Below are 20,836 nucleotides of genomic sequence, written 5' to 3'. Positions count from 1 at the left end.
TTTTACAGATGAAGTCCAAGGTCTTTACCCAGCCTGCCTGACATTTGTAATCTGGTCCCTGTTGTCTTTTTAGTCTTTAGTTCTCATCATCCTCTCAGGCACTTTCTCCCTGGTGCAGTTTGCATAATGCTACCAATGAGCTCAAGTGATGGGGTGGTTTAAATGTTTCCTCTAGCAGACTTCTGACCGATGGCTAGCTGGGAAGGCCCCACAGGCTAGCACAACCTTGCATGTGGTAGATGCTTCTGTTGAATTTCGATAGATTAGCCTGACATACCTTCTTAGGAGTGAAATTGGGTTTTTTATTTGCTTTTTTGTGTTTTTGTTGTTGTTGTTGTTGTTTATTTTTAAGTAGTGTCTTTGAATCAACAATAAGGCAGAGGCACAAACAGTGATTGGCACTTCAGATGATGAGTAGAGTCATTAATTGAAAGGTAGCTGAATAAATGAATGACAGATTTCATGTATGTTCAGGGTAGAACTTGTTACTGGGAGCTTTGTATCCACATCTTTAGTTATAATGTAGTTTTAGTAGCTTATCCTAATATTGGCAGTGTTCCCATGTAACATTTATAAAATATAAATGAGATGTTAACTATAAGTGAAGTACCAAATGTAGAGTAGAGTACCAAGCAGTGTGCTCAGCACAGAGTTAAATTAAATGGAAACGGATTTTGCCCTCATGAAGCTTACAGTCTAGCAAGGGAACCAGGTAATAAATAAGTAAACTTTCTTCCATCTCTGCTTTTCATCTGCTGTTGTCGTCTCTTGCCTGGACCAGAGCAATGGCTTCCACACTGGTCTCTCTGCCTGTAGGCAAGTCCTTCCACCCTCTCTACATGGCACCCAGAGAGAGCTTTAAAAATCGGGGTTTGTGTCTATCTTGTTTAATCCCATTCATGACTTCACATTACAATTAGGGTAAAATCCTGATTTCTTTCCATGATCTCCAAGGTCAAGTTTGATTGGGCCTCATCCTATCCTTCCAGCCATGAATCAGTCCACTGTGCCCCACCATTCCTCACTGTGATCCTCTGTGCCCTGCTGGTCTCACTGTGTCCACTAGCTTCAGCCACAGGGGCAGCCTTCTATTCCTTGCACCCCTAAACTCCTTCCTTTCTCAAAGGCTTTGTTGGTGCAAACCTAGAGCTGGCCACTTCCCATCTTTCAGATCCACCTAAAGTTGGTCCCTTCTACCCTTACCACTGTTATTCTTTATTGAAGAGTCCTTCTTGGAATTTAACAGAATTTGTAATTATCTCTAAATTTGTTGGGGGGGGTGGGGGAAAGTTGTCTGAAATTAAGACTTTCCTGTGCAGTTGAAAGCTGAGAGGAGAGGATTGGATCTTGAGATTCTCAATGCAGGCACCCTTTTCTGATTCTAAAGGGATACCTAATTAAATTACTTAAGCGTATAGTTCCCAAGTCTCTTCCAATCAGCAAAAGAATTCTCTCTACCAATTTTGGTCAGAATGAATACCTCTGCAAATAGATTGTGCTCCACTGTGAAGCAAACATTTTGAAAACCAGGGTGCATTAACAGAAGCATGTGTTGGGCTTAACCATACAGACAGTGAACCAAATTTGAATATATCCAGTCATTTAGAATAGGCCTCTCTTTGCAGACATGCTAAGGTGAGAAGTAAGCCTAATAGTAATTTAAAAAAAAATCAGGGGCGCCTGGGTGGCGCAGTTGGTTAAGCGTCCGGCTTCAGCCAGGTCACGATCTCGCGGTCCGTGAGTTCGAGCCCCGCGTCAGGCTCTGGGCTGATGGCTTGGAGCCTGGAGCCTGTTTCTGATTCTGTGTCTCCCTCTCTCTCTGCCCCTCCCCCGTTCATGCTCTGTCTCTCTCTGTCCCAAAAATAAATAAAAAACGTTGAAAAAAAAAATTAAAAAAAAAAAATCAAATTCTAAAAGAGGAGGACATTTTTAAAAAAATATTTATTTATTTATTTATTTATTTATTTATTTATTTCGAGAGAGAAAGAGAGAGAGAGCAGGGGAGGGGCAGAGATAGAGGGAGAGAGAGGATCCCAAACATGGGGCTTGATCCCACAAACCATGACATCATGACCTGAGCTGAAATCAAGAGTCAGATGCTGATGTTTAAAGAACTGAGCCACCCAGGCACCCTGAGAAGGACATTTTTGAGTGTTAAAGAAAAAACTCTGGTTTAGGAACAATGTATGGTTAGAAAGTTAACTTGTAAGAGAAAGACTCTCAAGATATATGCCGAGAGCAGAAGCTGGTGGGGCAAACCAGAGACTAGGGGGACTAGAAGAGTAATGAGGAAGGACAGAAGGAAAGGGTTGGGGTAGGACAGAGAGAGAGAGAGAAGAGAGGGATGGAAAGAGGGGAGAGAGCAGTAAAAATCCAGAAGTACCAGGTCTTTCAAGGTTTAATCAAGGACAAAAGTACATGGCATTCGTCCTTGCTGATTCTTGATGGTGTTGAACGTAGGAGTAGTGATCCTGTCAACGGTTCATCGTATGGTTACAAAAGGCAAGGTGGCAAGGTGATAGAGGGCCATCTGATTTCATTAGACAGACCATCTTTGTCTTGAAAATTATGATTCCCTTCCCTGTGATTCTCATTACTCAAAAGCCTCTGATTTCCTGTTCCAAGTCTCTTAGCAGTCATTTATGGAAGTTGTACTTCTGGCCAACAGAAATAGGTATTCTGGGGGGTGTTTTTTTTTCTCCTGGGATATACATATGTGCATCGCGATTTAGGAATGAAGGCACCAACATCCTCCTTATAAATTCTAAAATCTTTGAAAGAAAAATTGCAACCAGCCCTTTCCACTATAGACCGTTCACTGATTTTGCTGTTTGCCTGCAGTCTGCCATGAGTCCTGTTCTGCCTGCTGGGGTCCGACAGAGAAGCACTGCTTGGGCTGCAGAGACCCCCTCCAAGTGCTGAGGGAGGGCAGCTGTGACAGCAACTGTGGCCTTGGATTCTACAACAAGCAGGGGATCTGCAGTGGTAAGTGCCCGGCTTTGCGTGCCAGAGCATCTTTTTGTTTTGTTTTGTTTTTCTTCCAGCATCCCTCATTTTATTCTAATTAGAACGTTTCTTTTACTCAACCAATATGAAAATGGCTGGTAACATTGGCAGTGTTTTAGTAGTTTACAAAACACTTTTTTTCTGAACTGATAGGATCACCTTTAACACCCTCACTCCTCAACAGCTTGTTAGGTTAAGGTGTTCATTCTAGCCTCATCCTCTGAGACTCAGGCTGCTTGCTCCAGACTCTCAGCTGTAGGGAGAGGAGCAAGGCTTCCTTCCTCCAATTTTGAAACTCCTCAACAGCACCAGACAGCCTTCCACATATGCATGTAAATAAAGACACTCTTAGACCAGCCCAAGGCAGACCCACCTCTGTGTTGGTGCCCCTGACTTAGCTGAAGCAGTTACTGTGTATTCTACCTTTAATGCCCATGGCATGACAGTAAGAGTTAACGTTTAATGCCCACGGCATGACATTAAGAGTTAACCTAGTGTTTCCTTCCAAGTGCTTTACAAACATTACCCACTGGGGAGCCTGGGTGGCTCAATTGGTTGAGCATCCAACTTTGGCTCGGGTCATGATCTCACCACTCGTAGGTTCCAGCCCTGTGTCCAGCTCTGGGATGACAGCTCAGAGCCTGGAGTCTGCTTCGAATTCTGTGTCCCTTTCTTGCTCTGTCCCTCCCTTGCTTGTGCTCTGTCTCTCTCTCTCTCTCAAGAATAAATAAAACATTAAAAAATTAAAAAAAAATAAAACATTACCCACTGAGAGGCAAAAAAGTATGGGGGGAAGAGCATGACCTTGGGCAGGTTACATAATCTCTCCATGTGTCAGTTTCCCTTTTGTAGAATGGAGGTAGTAGCAGCTGTGGTAGACAGAATAATGGCCCTCAAAGATGTCTATATCCTAATAGCCAGAACTTGTCAATATGGCTGCCTTAAATGGCAGAAGGGATTCTGTAGGTGTGATTAAGTTAAGGATCTTGACATGGGAGAGCTGATCCTGGATTATCCGGGTGAGCCAGTTAACCGTAAGGGTCCTTATAGGAGGGAGGCAGAAGGGTGGAAGTCTGAAAAGGAGATCTGAGACAGAAGCAGGAGTCAGGGCGATGCCAAATGGGGTAGTGGGTATGCAGGCAGCCTCTAGACTTGGGGAAGAGACAAAGCAATGGATCTGCCCCTAGGGCTTCCAGCAGGAATGCAGTCCTGCTGATGCCTTGGCTTTAGGACTTCTGACCTCTAAAGCTGTAAGATAATAAATTTGTGTTGACTTAAGCCACTGAGTTTGTGGTAATTTGTCACAGCAGCAGCAGGAAACTAACACACACCCAGCTCAGAAGGCTATTGGGAGGACTGAGTTGATATAGGCAGGCATTTAGCACAGTGCCTAGCACAGATTAAGTGCTGTGTTTGGTGTCTGTTCCTCACAGCAGTTTCAGGAGATGGTTATTATTACCATCCTCATGTTCCAGAGGAGACAGAGAGGTTAAGAAACTCCCTTAAGGTCACATATCACTAATAAGGGGCAGAGTTGGGATTCAAGCTTAGGTCTTCTAGCTTTAGATTTTATTTGCCTCCCAACTGCTCTACTGGCTATAATGAGATACCTCCCTCTGCACCTCCCCTATTTTTCCCTACCTTCTCCTTCTCATTACTGTCTCTGGCTATCCTCTTCTTCCCCTTTCTCCCTGTCTTCCTGTCAGTCTTTAGATCAGCCGCTGCCCTGTGGACATTGCCAAGTCCACAGGTAGGCACCTGATAGTGAATGAAAGGTTTGAATTGAGTTTACTGTGATGGTCATACCTACAGGAAGGCTGTGATGCCATTTTTTTTTTTTAACAAAGTCCCACTAAATCAATAAAAATGTACAGCCCATAAAACTTTCTTGAGTTATTGTCCTCGTTTTGTTTACTGAGCAGGGCAACAGCAAAAATGAGATGATCTTTGGGATTTGACAAATCCACTTGTCTTAGGAAAGAGAGATAGCCCCTGGCAGCTGCTTGCTTAAAGCTGTGCAGAGATCCATCAGCATCACTGGTGTGAAAAATCTCACTTGATGTGGACAAGTCACAGGTGGCTTTTGTGTAGCTTCAGGAGAGAACAAGGAAAGAAGGGCCAGGCTGCCGTTAGCCTGAGCATTTTAATCTTTTTCTGCCAGCATCACTTTCCTGCTCAATTAATCCAGATGCATTCTCTAAAGGTCAGCACATGTCAAATTTGCACAAATCCAAAGGCATTTAGCCTGTAAGTCCCCAAGGAAGCTGGCTACTGTCACTGATGAGGGGTGGTGACACTGACCTGCTACTGAGACGATATTATCTGGATCGAGAAAGCAACTTTTGCTGGGGAAACAGGTATTTAAAAGGAAGGCTTGAAAAAAAAAGGAGGGATTAATGTGAGCCTTGAGGTGGTGAGAGGTGGAAATCTACTTTGGCTAAGAAGTTGGATGAAGAAAGCCAGACCTCCTTACTGACAGAACAAATTAAAAAAGAAGACTACTGAACAAGTGGCTTAGGGAGGAAAAACACATCTGGAATGCTATCTGTATACATTTTGAAACAAAGCATCAGAAAAAAAGAAGCCTTCCAGATAGGAGGATGGACCATTGCTGACATTAGTCAGCCAACCAGTCAATTAATCAACAGGTAATTACTGAATGCCTGCCATTTGCTTAGCATGATGCAAGACTTTGTGATACCATTGACATTGACCAACAGGCCTTTTGATAAAGACTGGAGTTTATACTTTTCATAAAATTCTTAGAGTTCTCCAAGTTTGTGTCAAATGCCTTCAGAAGTGTTTGTACAAATATTTTCCCAAACATCAGTGAACCAAGTCACTGATTGGTATCTGAATGTTAATTAAAACGTCTGATGCTGATAATGCTGACTTATTTCCAGTTCAGTTCAGTGCTATTCAAGATAAAGGCCAGCCAGTGTTGGTTTAATAATTTATAACCGAGCAGCCCATATCTGTAGAAATCTCAAAGTCAAGTGCTGAGAAAAATCCAGCACAACCTGTCATAAACGGTGGTATGCCCCGGCTGGAAGAATTTATAGCAACCAAGTTCATTGGTGGTTCATGCTTTGAGTTTTACAAATGTTAGATATAAAGGGTGGGGAAATTCAAAGGACAAAAACCTCCTCATTCTTTAGTCTTTTAAGTACTTATGCTATTACGAAGGGCTTTTCTGACTCTAGCTAACATAATAAATCAAAGTAAGTTCAGAGGTTTCTGTTAGCCATTCTCTCTCTCTTCCTTCCTCTTCTCCTTTGTCTCTCTTTCCTTCCTTTTATATTCATTTCCCTTCCTCACCAAGGCAACTATTTTAATTTTTTTTATCTCTTTGTTTTTATGGTGTCATGTAAAATGGATATTCTCTTGAGTATATATACCTTTTTTTTCCCCCTTAAATGATCTTGTGTCATGAAGTTCGGTTCTCACTCAGCATTATGGTTTTCACTCAGCATTATGGTTTATGAGTCAGCCGTGTTGCTATCTCATCTAGCCCTTTGCTTCTCACTCCTTGGTCTGCATCCCCCATAGCTCACCCATCCACTGTCCATGAGGGACTCCCCACCTCCCTCCATCCCCATGCTATCACTAGAGAGCACCAGTGAAAAGCCTCAAACACTCCCTTTTATGAACCTGTGTGGAAGGTTCCTGGGGATGGGTAATCTGGGAGCAGAATTGTTTGTTTCTTATCTCTGCATATTCTTTATTAGACTAAGTAGTACCAGGTAGCTTACCAGCTTCTATACTCTTCAGTGTGAAGGTTGTCTCATCTCCACATCCTTGCTACTGTTTGGCATTATCATCAAGCTTCAGATTTTTTTTTTCTTCTGGTTAATAGATATACTGGGACATCCCATTTTAATTTGCATTTTTCTGATTATTAATGAGTTTGAGAGTATCTTCAACTCCAATTGGACTGGGATCCCCACCCCCAAGGCCATTTTGACTTCAAGTCCTATATTAAATTGGATACCCCGGTAGGTGTACCTGCCAGCTATGTTATGGTTAGTTCAACGAATAATTATCTGGTTCTACTTCCACTATGAAAACAGAAAGTACAGAGTACTTTGAAATGTTGGAGTCAAGGAAACAGAACTCAGATGAGCAGCCAGAGAATGTGATTTCCATGTTAATACCAACTATGGACATTGTAAAGAATAGACTTCTCTGCTCCCTTTGCTCACTGCTGACTTTCTCTGGTGGGTTCCTCCCCCTTAGCTTGTGACCAATCCTGTAAGAGTTGTGGTCCTAATAGTCCCAGATGTCTTACCTGTGCCGAGAAGACAGTGTTGCATGATGGGAAATGCATTGCTGAATGCCCTGGTGGGTACTATGCTGAGGCCACTGGCAGCTGCAAAGGTAAGACATGGGTAATCATTATCATCATCAAAAAATATTTAACGCATTTGACAATACTTGCTGCTCATTTGGGAATTTGTGTGTATGATGGGAAAATGTCAAATTAAAAGGAATAGCTTTTTCATTATAGAACCTGTGTGTATTTGGTGTGGGAGTGGGTAATGCAGGTGGGTACTGGAGGACTTGAGTGATTAAGTAAAGTACTTATGCATACCAATCACCTATTAGAGATCATTTGGTCCTTTTCAATGCCAAGAACATCTTTAAGATATTCATATAGTCTTTGTGTACTTATAAACCCTCACTAACTTAGGTTGTAGGTATGACAGAATCCTATCTTAGATGGCATTTACAAATATATGTATTGGCAACTATGACACGCCACAGAAAGTAAAATAAAAAACCAAGTTTGATGTCTTGTAAAGCTGACATCTGTATCTATTGAAAATTTGATCTTATATGCTATATGTATTATTTCTTTCAGATTCGTACAAATTTAACTATGAAACATTTCTATTTTAGACTTTATAAGTTTCTACTTATATATGCTTGACTTGTGTCTTTCCTTGCAGGCAACTCTGGGAACTTATTGCTGCCTGGGACACCTCGATTGCCCCTCTCCTCCCAAACAAACATAAATATTTTCACTTCTACCTATAGTGTGGGTTAGTGGCAGAATATTGAGATCTGCCCCACAGCCTTGACTTATCAACCTCCCTCCTGTCTGCCAACCTCTTTACTCACCCAGTGTTTATTCCTTTTCCACAACATCCTGCCCCCAAGGGTCTCATCCACTTCCACACTCCCCTTTCCCGGCTCCTGCCCATTGTTCTCTGGAGTCTTTTAGTATCTCAATCCTGTCCCTTAGGACAGGCCATGGTAATATCTGTAAATTAGAGTCAGAGATGTCCCACTGTTACCACCCAGGACCACAGTAGCAAAGATGCATGCCTGACATTGTCATATGTAATGGTCAGATTGTTTAATATAATTCTTACTTAAAACCTTGTAATGTCAGAAGTGTCTTAAATGACCAGTTAGTCCCACCTCACTGTGCATGTGCCAAGAAACCTAGGCCTGGAGAGACTCTGACTTGGCTAAGGACATAGATGAGTTAGTGGACAAGTCAGCCAAAATTCCAGTGCTTCTAGCACTCAGACGCGTAAACTTTCCACCCTTCCCTATTCAGGTTCAGGGTTTTAGGTTCAGATAGACCTAGGGCTAAATCCCAGCTCTGCTGCTAATTAGCTCTGTGATCTTCGGTAAATTTTTTAACTTCCCAAGACTTCAGTTTTCTCGTCTGCAAACCCTCAAAATTGCTATGAAGTTAAATGCAGCAATGTGTATAAAACATTTAACACAAACACTAAATAAAAGGTAGCTAATAAATAATAGAACATGGATGGATAAAGGGGCATTGTGGGCAGTTCTGGTAATATAACCCTCTCTTCATACATCTCTCCCCTTGATTTGGTGTGACAGCTGAAAGGGATTAAGAGTGACCCAGGAGAGGCTTCCTCCCACATAAGGAGCCCAGGCAAGAAGGAGGCTCTTTAGTCCTGGGTCGCATGGTTGTCTCTCGCTCTCTTCCTCAGTTTGTCATCATTCATGTGCCAGCTGCTCCGGACCCACGGCCTCTCACTGCACAGCCTGCATCCAGCCCCAAGCTCTGCGCCAAGGCCGCTGCCTGTCCAGCTGTGGAGAAGGCTTCTACCCTGACCACGGGGTCTGCAGAGGTACTGTTGGTGTCATTTTCACTCTTAGGAGACTTTCCCATCATAAGGACAAAGATTTAAGTTACTTTTCAGTGCACTTTTCCCTATAGTGTATCTTACATGGCTATGCATACGTTATATGCTTTTTTTTTTTCATTGCCAAGGGATACTCTGAAAAACTCACATGGGAATATTTGTGATGACACCCAAAAGTTCATGATTTTTCAGGCCATCCTGGAGAAGACTGTCATTTCCCTTACTGTACGTTAAGATGAAACCAAACTCTTACTCCTTCTTCCTGTTCTCTTAGAATTGCTAATGTTTTGGGTTTTTTGTTGTTGTTGTTGTTGTTGTTTTAATTTTTTTGCCTTCAGTTTGTTTTTCCCTGAAGAATTTTTTTTGTTAATGATATAGCCGAGCAAACTGAGTTAGTAGCAATGCCTCTGGCTGAGTGAAATGGAAACTCTTTAATAGCTGTTAGCCAAAAAGGCTTTGGGCTCATTGGGAGGGTGGGGTCATTGCCTTTTGAAACTATAACACTGGGAGCAAACACTTTAATTAAGTGAAATTAATGTATGTTTGCTTATATGGTAGGGCAGCTTGGAAAAGAGTTTGAGAATAGTTACCCCAAAAAACGTATTTAAAATAGGGTAACTATAATAAATATTCTGCAAAAGAAAATTTAGAAAATCTTTTAAAGAACACTTCTGGAATTAATTGTATCAAAGTTTAGTATATTAAAGAGCCCTTGTAAAGAGTTGATTATATCAAAATGTGGGCATGAAATAGTTCCAGTACTCTATCTGGCTCTGATTTCAACCTGTAGCCGAGGAAAATAAGAAACTATGATGGATTGTCAAATTCTTGTTACTCCTCCAAAGGGGACTGACTCTTCCTGGTCTAGAAAAGCAGCCTTTCCTCACATAAGTTCTAAGAAAAATCTGTTGCCTGGACACCTGTACGGTGGGTGATGGATGACACGGTAGACAATAACGTAACAACCATTTTTGCAAAAAATACAGTAATGGCCTTTGTGTGGGTGCCTGGTAAAATCTTCAATAAAAAACTGAGGCCATGATATTAAAACATCATTCAGTGAATGTGTATCTGGAGAACCAAGCCAATATTGTCCAGTTCGCTGTTTTTTTCATACTCTAGCTTGACAGCCTTTACAAACCCGAGAGATGTGACCAGTTAACATTACCCTCACTGTGCCTCTCATGAATATTATCACTCTGTGCTGTGTATAGAACACTAGAAGGTAATTTTCTGGTAAGATGTATCAGGTGAACTCTTCTAAGTAGTTTAGATTTAATTAGGGACTCCCCTTGGTTGCAGCATATATGTGACCCTTGGATTGTTTTCTGCATTTTACTCTTAATGGCAGCCTGTCATTCCTCTTGCCTCACTTGTGTGGGTCCAGAGCCCTCTCACTGTGCCCAGTGTAAGAAGCCTGATGAAGGACTGCAAGTTGAGCAGCTGTCTGGGGCGAACATCACCTCTGGCGTGTGCCTGTCCCAATGTAGAGCCCAGTTTTACTTGGAGAACACTGGACTTTGTGAAGGTGAGGAAGCATGATTTGAGGAAATGTTAGGTAGCTTCTGGCCTTTGCTCTGGAGAGATCCTGGGAGGTGGGACCAAAGCCAGAAGCCCTTTGTTTTCACATAAGAACTGTTCCAGGATACTTGTGGATGGAGAAGACCGACATGCAAAGGAGATCCCACTCATGTTCTCCTTCCCTTGGTGAATAATAGATGATCTTAAAAAGCTGGTTCCATTTACCCCACTGTCCCTAAAGTTACATTCTAAGAAGTTCCAGACAGGAATTATTTCAGAGACAGTATGAGTAGCTAAGAAAGGCCCAGTGCTCATGGTAGAATTCCATTTATTATTTCTTCCAATTTGCTACTCTGAATATGAATTGGCCCCTTCAGGGCAAAATCTGGACTTCTGTCAAAATTTAGAAGTGACTCCCGCCATTCCTTAGCATAGCATCTACAGAGAATTGATGCCATCTTGAATAATTTGACTCAATAGCTGGATCATCTATGAGTGGTTGAGCAGATGAAGGGGAGAGATGTGTAATTTTGGGGGGAAGTAGGGGAGGCCCCTCTCTGCTCTTACACAAAGTTGCCTTGCTGTTGGGTATATTTGACTCTCAAGCTACTTGAAAAAATCAATACTTATATTTTTCATTGTGAGCATAATGTATGTTCATTAAAGGAAACTTTGAATGTAGAAAGATAACCTGCCCACCATCTACCACCATCTACCACTTGGGTAATTACTTTCACCATTTTGCTGTAATATAGCCAAGTCTTTTCCTGTGCATAAGTTTGAGTTTTTATTTTTACCACATAACTGTTAAGCATGCTGCAGATTCAATTTTGTATCCTACAATATCCAATTTTACATTGGAAGGTACTCTCACATGGAAATGATGGATTTCAAGGTTAAGTTAAAAGATTTTAACACAGTGAGTCCTATGGAATGGTAGGAAGTATGTAGATTTGGAATACAGAGACCCCAGGCCAGACAATTAAGCTCTCTGACACTTTGCATTCACAGCATTAGTATAGGGATAACTATCTTTCACAGACTTTTTGCCAAGATCAAAGGAGGTTAGGAGTGTGAAAGTTCTTGGCAAATTGTAAAGCCCCATGCTCAACTGTAATAAATCTCAGTCCAAATACTCAGGTACTCAAGAACATTATAGAGGTAATCCCCTGCTCCCTGGGATGCACCAGGCTTCAGGGAAGTTACACAGTGCCCAGAAATTAGGGGAAGGGTCTTTACTCTCTAAATACACTGATTCCTACTCACATATGCATTGCCTAAACTCTCTGTGGTCCTTTAAACTCTCATGGTTCTGTTTCCACAACCACTTCTGAAATACAGGAATCTTTATCACTAAGAGTCCCAGTGCCTTCCCAAGGCACACACCATACAGCCTTCCCCTCTGATCCTGGGAGAAATAAAGAAGAAATCTTCCCAGGCTACTCAGCATAGTTAGCCTCTTCCTATAATTTTGGACACTATATTAAAAGTGAAACATAGGGAATTTGAAGAGGGATCAGAAAAGAGAAACAAAAATTAACATTTGTAAAGTTAAGTCGTAAATAAATATTGGAGTGACCAGGGTTATTCAGCCAGAATATAATGCTACTGTTGATTTGGTACACACCATGAACCACACGCTAAGTGAAGTGCCTTACTTGTTGTTCACATAGCTGTGGTGCCTTATGGGGTCAGGGGGACAACTGTATTAGAGGAGAAGAAATGGAGGCTTCCAGAAGTTAAGGCTGTAGCTTGTTCAAAGTCATATAGCCAGCATAGAGGAGAGTCCAGTGGATTCTAAGTCAGCCTGACTCCAGTATCTATGCCCTAAACCTGGGGGCTACCGTGTTATGGTTGCTGAAGAGGCAAAAGCACAGCATAGTAAAATGCTGCAGGATTTAAGGAAGCATCCTTGACAAAGGGGAGTTTTCTGGGAATCCCTTTATACAGACACCTTTTTTAAAAGGATTAGAGTCTAATCCTTGTAGAGTGGTTTAATTGTGGCCCCATGTGAAAGGTCTAGATTGACCTCTATAGTCCCTTGTACCCCGTGATTTTATGCTAGTTAACATAATATTATTAGGTATCACACATATAGCTATCTACTCACATTTATTACCAAATCCTTGCGCAATCTCTGCTAGGTAGATTGTTGTACTCAATTTATAAGTGATGGGAATGTGGCAGAAAAAGGTTAATTGAGTTGCCCAAGATCCCATTGGGAAACTTGAGTGCAACCACCAATTGTTTCCAACCCTATCTGAGTATTAAGTGTGTTGACTGATGTGTTTCCTGTCACTCATCTCATATCTTTGGAAACCTTTTTGCCTCCTCCCAATCTGTTCCATTGTTGATTCTGCCGAAGTGTTGTCTATGAAGTCAGGCTTGAGAGCCCTATGAGATTGCACTGGGCTCTCCTTCTCGCACATTCCCAGAAATGCCCTTGCTTCTGTGCAGAACATTTCAAAGGGTTGGAGTTTTTTTGTGGCTGTACCATTGAGAGTTTATTTTGCAGCACTTTTGATCTCAAGTGCCTTTCTATAAAAAAGAGAAAAACAACTATTTTCTGGAACTCTCCCTCTTCCTCTCTCTGAGACTGCAGTACAGAGTGATTAGAATATTACTGCAGCTAATGAAAGCGAGAAGCAGATGCATTATAGGAAGAAGCAATTTACTTAGAGTCTGAAGTGGTGTCAGAAGTTATCATGAAAGTTTCTACTCAGAGCTACATGACAAACCCAGGAATTATCTTGTGGAAGATGAAACAAAACTACTTGAGATATTTGACTAACATCCAAGACTATGATTGAAGGACGAAAAAATACAAAATTAACAAACAGTGACCAAAGAGAACCTTGTTGATGAGTAGCTCAAGGGCAGTCTGTTTTTATTCATTCCTTTTCCGGATTTCTATTGAGTGGGCCGTGGGTGGCAGGCATTGTCTGGGCATTGTCTGGGCACTGGAGGTACACTCAAGAATGAGTCCGACAAAATCCCTACTGTTGTGGAATTTATATTCTAGTGAGAGAAACAGGTAATAATGAAATGAATAACAACAGTAGCAACAAAACCCATGTCAGGTACTTGGGTAGTGGTCTGTGCTGTGAAGCCCACAGTGGGATAAGAGAGGGGGAGAAAGAGTTGGGCTGATGTGCGTTCCAAAGCAGAAATACTTTGGTGAGCTGGGGACGGCCACCTGCATGTGTTTGTCCTGTGATTTTGGCTCATGCTCAAAAATGAACTTGGGTACTTTAGAAGATGGAGCTTTGATGTTAATGCTTTTTTTTTTTTCCATATAGCCTCTGTGTTTGCAAAATGTGGCTAGAATTGCTGGTACAAAAGACCGTCTGTTACTAATTGTGAAAGACAATGTGGAGGCATTTTCAGTAGTCAACCCAAACTGTGCATGTTTGTTGAATATTAACATTTAGTATTAACATTTAGTACTTAGTATTAACTCAAAGAAGGATTTCAGTAATGTTATCCAGAGTTCATTTCACCTATTTAACTGATTCTGTCAGCATTGACAGATTCTAGTTCATTAAAAAAACCCAGGAAATACCCATCAGCTCCCTTGCACAAATAAAATAATAAAAACTCAATTCCTCCAAAACTTTCAAACATCAAAAAACTATACTTTACTTTTTTTTTTCTTTTCAAATTTTTATTTAAATTCTAGTTACTTAACATACAGTGCAGTGTTGGTTTCAGGAGTAGAATTCAGTGATTCATCACTTACATATAATACCCAGTGCTCATCACAATCTAGTGCCTCCTTAGTTTCCATCACCCATCCTAGCCCATCTCCCACCCACCTCCCTCTGTCAACCCTCAGTTTGTTCTCTATCTTTAAGAGTCTCTTATGGTTTATTTCCCTCTCTCTTCCCCCCACCCCTCCATATGTTCATCTGTTTTGTTTCTTAAATTCCACATAAAAGTGAAATAATATTATCCCTTACTTTTTTATTCATCTATCCTAATTGGTTTTCCAGGCCTCCGTGAGTTCCATGAATCCATATGAAGTCCCCAGGGTAGAGGTGGGTAGGAGGTTGCTATGTTGTACAATTCCAGGAGTGCCATTCTTATGGTAATTCCCAAGACGGATACCTCCTGGGGGCATTTAGTGACTGTGCAGCCCGTGGTGGATGGACAGGACAAAGGACCTGGAGCTCTTGTCACTGGGAGGCTTTTCCTCTTTCCTACGAATGTTCCTAGGATCAGGCAGATCTCTAAATTCCTTTTCAGATTTTCCTTCCATTCTTGTTGAGATGTTTTGTTTTTATTTTTTCTCTCTTTTAAAGGGTTCAGCTATTTTGAAACCTTAGCTTTTAGTTGCAGTCTGTCTACATCAGAGCTTTTCATAAGAATCTGTTGGGAATCTTGTGAAAATGTGTATTCAGATTTAGTAGATCTGGGATAAGGCTAATGCTCCTGGTCCAGGGACTATAGTTGAGTAAGCAAGCCTCTAATTTAAGAAGGGCAAGTATATCATTTTATCATTGGTATCCTTCTTTCTAACTAAAGCAGTTTAATTTTTTTTTTTAATTTTTATTTATTTGTGTGAGAGAGAGAGAGACAGAGTGTGAGCGGGGGAGGGGCATAGAGAAGGAGACACAGAATCTGAAGTAGGCTCCAGGCTGTCAGCACAGAGCCTGACAAGGGCTCAAGCTCACAAACCGCAAGATCATGACCTGAGCCAAAGTCAGCCACTTAACCGACTGAGCCACCCATGCGCCCCTTGCCTGGGATATTTTAAAATGCTATTCGCTGTTTATCTTAAGTTGAGATTTAACTAGGTATCTTTTATTTTATCTGTAAATCCTACTTATAACCCTTCAATCTTGAGATAACCTCTTTTAATCTTTTGGCATATTTTCTTACAGTTATTTATACGCATACTTGTGTGTATACACACACACACACACACACACACACACACACCACTTCATGGCTTATAAGTTCCTTACAACCAATTATTTTATTAGAAATTTTGTGAGTTTACATTTACTCCCATTTTATAGACGAAGAAAGGAAGACTTAGAAGGAATTAACTAACGAATGATTTAGCAATGGAGTATCCTAGGCTTTAATACAGGCCATGGTTGCTCAGGAAATGTTCCCTTCCGAGCCTGTATCCTTTGTTCTTCATTTCACACTAGAGCCTTACAATTTAATTTCAGGCCAGGCCATCTCAATTAATGATGCAGCTCTATCACCATGTCAACAGCTTGGCAATGGTGACCAGGACCGGAGCCGAACATAGGGTGATTAGATTAGCCATGTAATTGCCCCAATTCTGTGGCAAATGAATGATGGATTCTTTCAGTTCCCACACAATTCAGCAAGAGGGTCCAAGATGATCTGATTTTGAGAGAATTGCAAGTTTTTAAAAGTGAACTCTGTACTGCAATAATGAATTTTACTTACATGTCTTCTGATGTAATATGTCGGTGGGCACACTGCTTTAACAAGGAATGGAGAGGTAGTAACCATCCCAGTGGCCCCCATTCCTGCATTGGCATCCTGCTCATTCTACTTAGAATAATCATGGAGCTCTAGTCAGATTAAACATAAGAGATATTGTATTTTATTTTATTTTATTTTATTTTATTTTATTTTATTTTATTTTATTAAAAAAATTTTTTTAACATTTATTCATTTTTGAGAGACAGAGAAAGACAGAGTGTGAGTGGGGGAGGGACAGAGAGAGAGGGAGACACAGAATCCGAAGAGGCTCCAGGCTCTGAGCTGTCAGCACAGAGCCCGACATGGTGCCCGAATTCATGGACGGCGAGATCATGACATGAGCTGAAGTCGGACACTTAACTGACTGAGTTGCCCAGGTGCCCCAGGGAAGTTTTAGCAACCAAATCTTTCCAGGTCTTCTTTTTCAGTCTTGAAGATAGTATTGTCTCCTTAGGCTGGGTCTTACTGCAGGAAGCACATGTCAGTACAGGTTTGGTATCAATTTAAATTTTTTTTTTTCCTCTAGTTTTATTGAGATGTAATTGGCATAGAACATTTTGTTAGTTTAAGATGTACAGCATCATGATTCACCACTTAGCAACTTTCAAATATACAATATTGTTAACTGTAGTCACCATCCTGCACATTATATCTCCAGAACTTATTTATCTTATATCTGGAAGTTTACACCTTTTGAGCATTGTCACCCATTTCCTTCCTGGCAACGACCAGTTTGTTCTCTGTACCTTTATTGTTCAGCCAGCCCTAGCCATTGAGTGTTTTTCAAACCCTTTGTGGTTGTCTATGCCATTTTCTTTGTTCTTAGCAGCCTCTAGGAGTTGAGGGTGTGCTACGTAAGATTTGTTAGTGTCCCAAAGGGGAGGATCTCAGTTAGCAGCCAAGATGATGGCTGACCAACACTAGAGCCTCAAGTAGCAGCTTTTAAATCATGCAAATATACCTCTTCGAAGGGAACACTGGGGGATGGGTATTTCAGTCTGCTTCCTCTGCATTGAGCCATGGGGTGATAGCCAGCCAGTTAAGAACTGTTTCTTTGTTTGCTATAGTCCCATTGAACCAGTGAACTCTAATCTCACTTACCACCAGAGCCAGGTTGTCAAGGGAGTGCCAAGCATGTGTGTAAGTGCCTTCCAGGAAGACACAAATGACCTGGAAGGAGGCAGAGGTAAAGCACAAATATGGTGTCCACCTCCCAGGTCTACTAGGAGGCTCGCAGTCAGTAGGCCTCTATGCATGTGTTAAATTAGAAGCCTGACCCTTAGCCAACAATTTTTAAGGTATGTAAATAGGTCTCTTTCTGGGAAAGACAGGGAGAATGGGCTTTTCTGACTTCCAGTCTCTGTACTGAGCCCTGGGGGAATAACTGCCACCAATTTTTGTGGGCGCATTAAGAAATACTTCTTTACTTGCTATATAGTCTTATGGGTTTTGTGGATTCAAGCCCGTTTGGCTTTCAGAGCTAGGGTTTTGGGGACCCATCCCATAAGCGGACTCTGAAAAGCTGGGGCATCACATGTTGACTCTAAACCCTTCATTCCTCAGGGAGAAACTGGAAGTTCCTTCCTGATTGTATGGTGCTGTGCAGGGGGGTGGAGTTTATGGCAAGAGTGTCCCAGCCTTTCCTGCCTGTTTCCATACAGGTTTTTTCTCATTTGCCTGATATTTAGGAGTCCCTCAACTAGTTTCTGAATTTCTTTCAGAGGGAATTGTTCCAGGTGTCACTGTAGATTTGGTGTGAGTTGGAAGTGAGTTCAGGAGCCTCCCATGTCACCATCTTGGACTAGAACACCATTTTTTTTTCTTTTTAAATAGGAAATTCACCAATTATTTTGGTCAGTTAATTAACATGCTTTAGGTGAATCGGAAGAAAAAGTACATTGTTTGTATTTCGATCTATTTAGTTGTTGCTAAGTTTCACCAAAGGCCTTAAGGCAAAGAGCTTTAATTAAAGAAATAAATGGGCAGGAGTCTGCCTGCTCCGCTTAAGAGTATGTTATTATTTATGAAGTTGGGATTCCCTTGCATTAATTGAATAAAATACATGGCATCTATATTAAGCAACACTCTTTAATGTAGTCCCCAGAGTGCTGACATAAGCTGTATAAATGCATGCCTTCTGGTAATATTCAATCTTTTTCACTTTCCCCTTCTAGTTTTTATAGCATGGGTGTGCTCAACTTTGGGGATAGAAAGATGAAAAAGATATAGACCATGCCTTAAGGACCACATGCTCAAGTAAGGGAGAATGACATCTGAACAAGGAATTAAAAGAACGTGATACACATTCTGTTGTAGGGGCCAAGGGCAGGCTGCCCTAAGATGGGCCACTTTGGCATAAAGACTGTTTTCAGTTAAAAAGCAATCAAAACCCAGCAGATTCAGGAAAATCTCTTTACATTCCCCATGCCTGCCTAAAAAGAATTTAGATAGAGGACCTGCTCCAGGAAGAGAGCTATGACCGTAGATAACTACATTATGATATAAATTGGGTATGATAGACAGGGAAGAACCTAGCAAGATCTATTTGATCAAAGTCCTTGTATGTCCCATTGTTTCTGAGTGGCCCAGCAAACATTGGTTTACCTAACATTTACTGTCTTTAATCTTCCTGAGGATTGTATGTCTTCTCTTTGAGCTCTCAGACCCCTAACCCCTCTCCTTAGTTTAAGATAACATATATACTTCATTTTGCATGTCTTTGGAATTCCAGTGTCTGTATGGATTCCCCGTACATACACTATTAAATTTGATTTTCTCTTGTTATTCTGTCTCATGTCAGTTTGATTCTTAGGCCAGCTAGAAGGACCTTGAGGGGACAGGAAATTTCTTGCTCCCCAACTGTAATGGCAGTAGGCACAAGTTCACAAGTAGCCCGCCCTTGGCCCCTACAACAGTGTGTACCATGTTCTTTTAATTGCTTGTTCAGATGTCAGTCTCCCTTACTTGATCGTGCTTTTCTTAAGGCATGATCTATATCTTTTTCATCTTTCTATCCGCAAAAGAGCATAGAGGAGACTGACTCTGTCTGGGAGAGAGAAAGTATGAGAAAAGATTTGCAGAGAGAAAACTACATCATCAGCCTGTTGAAGAATTAGTAGTTCACCAGGGAAGAAGGTGGGAAAGAGCATTCCAGGTCAAGGAAACAGCAGGTGCAAAGGCATGACTTATTTGGAGAAGTACGATGCATTCGGTATTCCCGCAGTATAAAGCCGAAAGTGGAGACATAGGGATGAGTCACATCATGAAGTGCTTTATGTGCTACGCTAAGGAGTTTAGAATTGACACTCTGGGTACTGGAGAACTTTTAAAATATTTTAAATAGGGGAATCATCTGGTCAGTTTGCATTTTATAAAAATCAATCCCTTACTTGTGCAACAGGTAAATGCGGAGAAACAATGGGACTGGTTAGGAAGCTGCTGCACTAATCCACATCATGAATGATATTGAAGGTCTGCACCAAAGGGTCATGGGGATGGTTAAGCTGGGATAGATTTGACATAGTTTATGATATTTGACAGAGTCTTGGATGGGTTGTGGTGATGGAAAAGTAAAAGTCTAAGGTTTTCAGCATGGGTGTCTTGGTGTATGGTGGGACTGCCAAGTGAGGCAGGGAATAAAAAAGAAAGACAATGTGGTGGGTTGGTTGTAAAATTGGGGGTGGATAAGAGCTGCAATTTTGGGCAGATGGAATGTGATGCCATAATTTGCATTAAGTCTATATGGGCTGAGCTTGGAAGTGGATGATGAGTAGTATTTTGAAAATAAGGAATATGAGACACCAGTGAAGCACCAAGTTAGAGATATCCCTTAGGCAGATTTATGTAATTGGAGTTCAGAGTAAAGGCCAGAGATGTGCACATAAATTTGGGACTCACCAGCATGGAGGTCATCATTAAAGCCATGAATAAGTTTTCTTAGAGTGAGAAGAAGGGCAGAGGTTGCCGTTTTGGGAAGCTCCAGTATCCTGACGTAAACAGAGAAAGGCTGAGGGGAAATGATCAGAGAGATGGGAGAATTAGAAGAATGTGTTGCCAGTGTTTCCATCTACCTATCCACCCACTGGCTCACCTACCTACCCACCCATTCAATCAGCAGGAATTCATTGATTGGGAACTTAGGACACGCCAGGGACAGGGACTATGATCAGTACTACAGTACTACTATGATCAGAGATGGAAAAAATATGATGTTTACTCTTAAGTGGTTCTTAATCTAGTGGGAGAGTGGGGAGGAATGGAGGGATAAGTTAAATCAGCTCATTTTAAAAAAGGGAAGAAGAAAGAGAAGAAGAGGATGGTGAGGGAAAGGAGGAGATTGATTTTATTTGACTTAATTCATTTCAGTTTTCATCCCTTGTCACAGGACTCCTACTGTATTTCCTAGAGGATTTTTGATATTTACATCATAATTCAAGAGAAGTCTACCTCAAAAATTGTTTTTGACATGAAAAGCCAGGAAATTTTATATGATATAAAATTAGGGATGCTGAACCACTTTTTATATCACTGAAAAGAAAAAAAGTAGTATGTTTGTTGTTTGAAATTTAAATAGGGGATAGGGTAGAATAGAATAAGAGAGTAGAATATAACAGAACAAAAATTGATATGTTTTAATTGTTTTAGGTAATATTTTTCTGGAGTCCGGTTCAGTGGACTTTACAATCATCTAAGGACAGTTTTAATGCCAACACTTT

At 41.2% G+C, this 20,836-nt stretch overlaps 1 protein-coding gene across 1 annotated transcript in view; it reads left to right on the top strand.

The window, feature by feature from the left end:
• The window catches only part of FRAS1 (Fraser extracellular matrix complex subunit 1), a 426,196-nt gene that overhangs the window by 210,490 nt on the left and 194,870 nt on the right, over positions 1-20,836 (top strand). Inside the window, exons 15-18 of the mRNA XM_058722162.1 lie at positions 2,842-2,985; positions 7,243-7,383; positions 8,979-9,119; positions 10,486-10,662. Coding sequence (XP_058578145.1) covers positions 2,842-2,985; positions 7,243-7,383; positions 8,979-9,119; positions 10,486-10,662 — 603 coding nt within the window. The remainder of the gene's footprint in view (positions 1-2,841; positions 2,986-7,242; positions 7,384-8,978; positions 9,120-10,485; positions 10,663-20,836) is intronic.

Source organism: Neofelis nebulosa, chromosome 3 (genome assembly GCF_028018385.1).
Source record: "Neofelis nebulosa isolate mNeoNeb1 chromosome 3, mNeoNeb1.pri, whole genome shotgun sequence".
Classification (NCBI taxonomy): Eukaryota; Metazoa; Chordata; class Mammalia; order Carnivora; family Felidae; genus Neofelis; species Neofelis nebulosa.
This window is presented reverse-complemented; position numbering and strand designations above follow the sequence as displayed.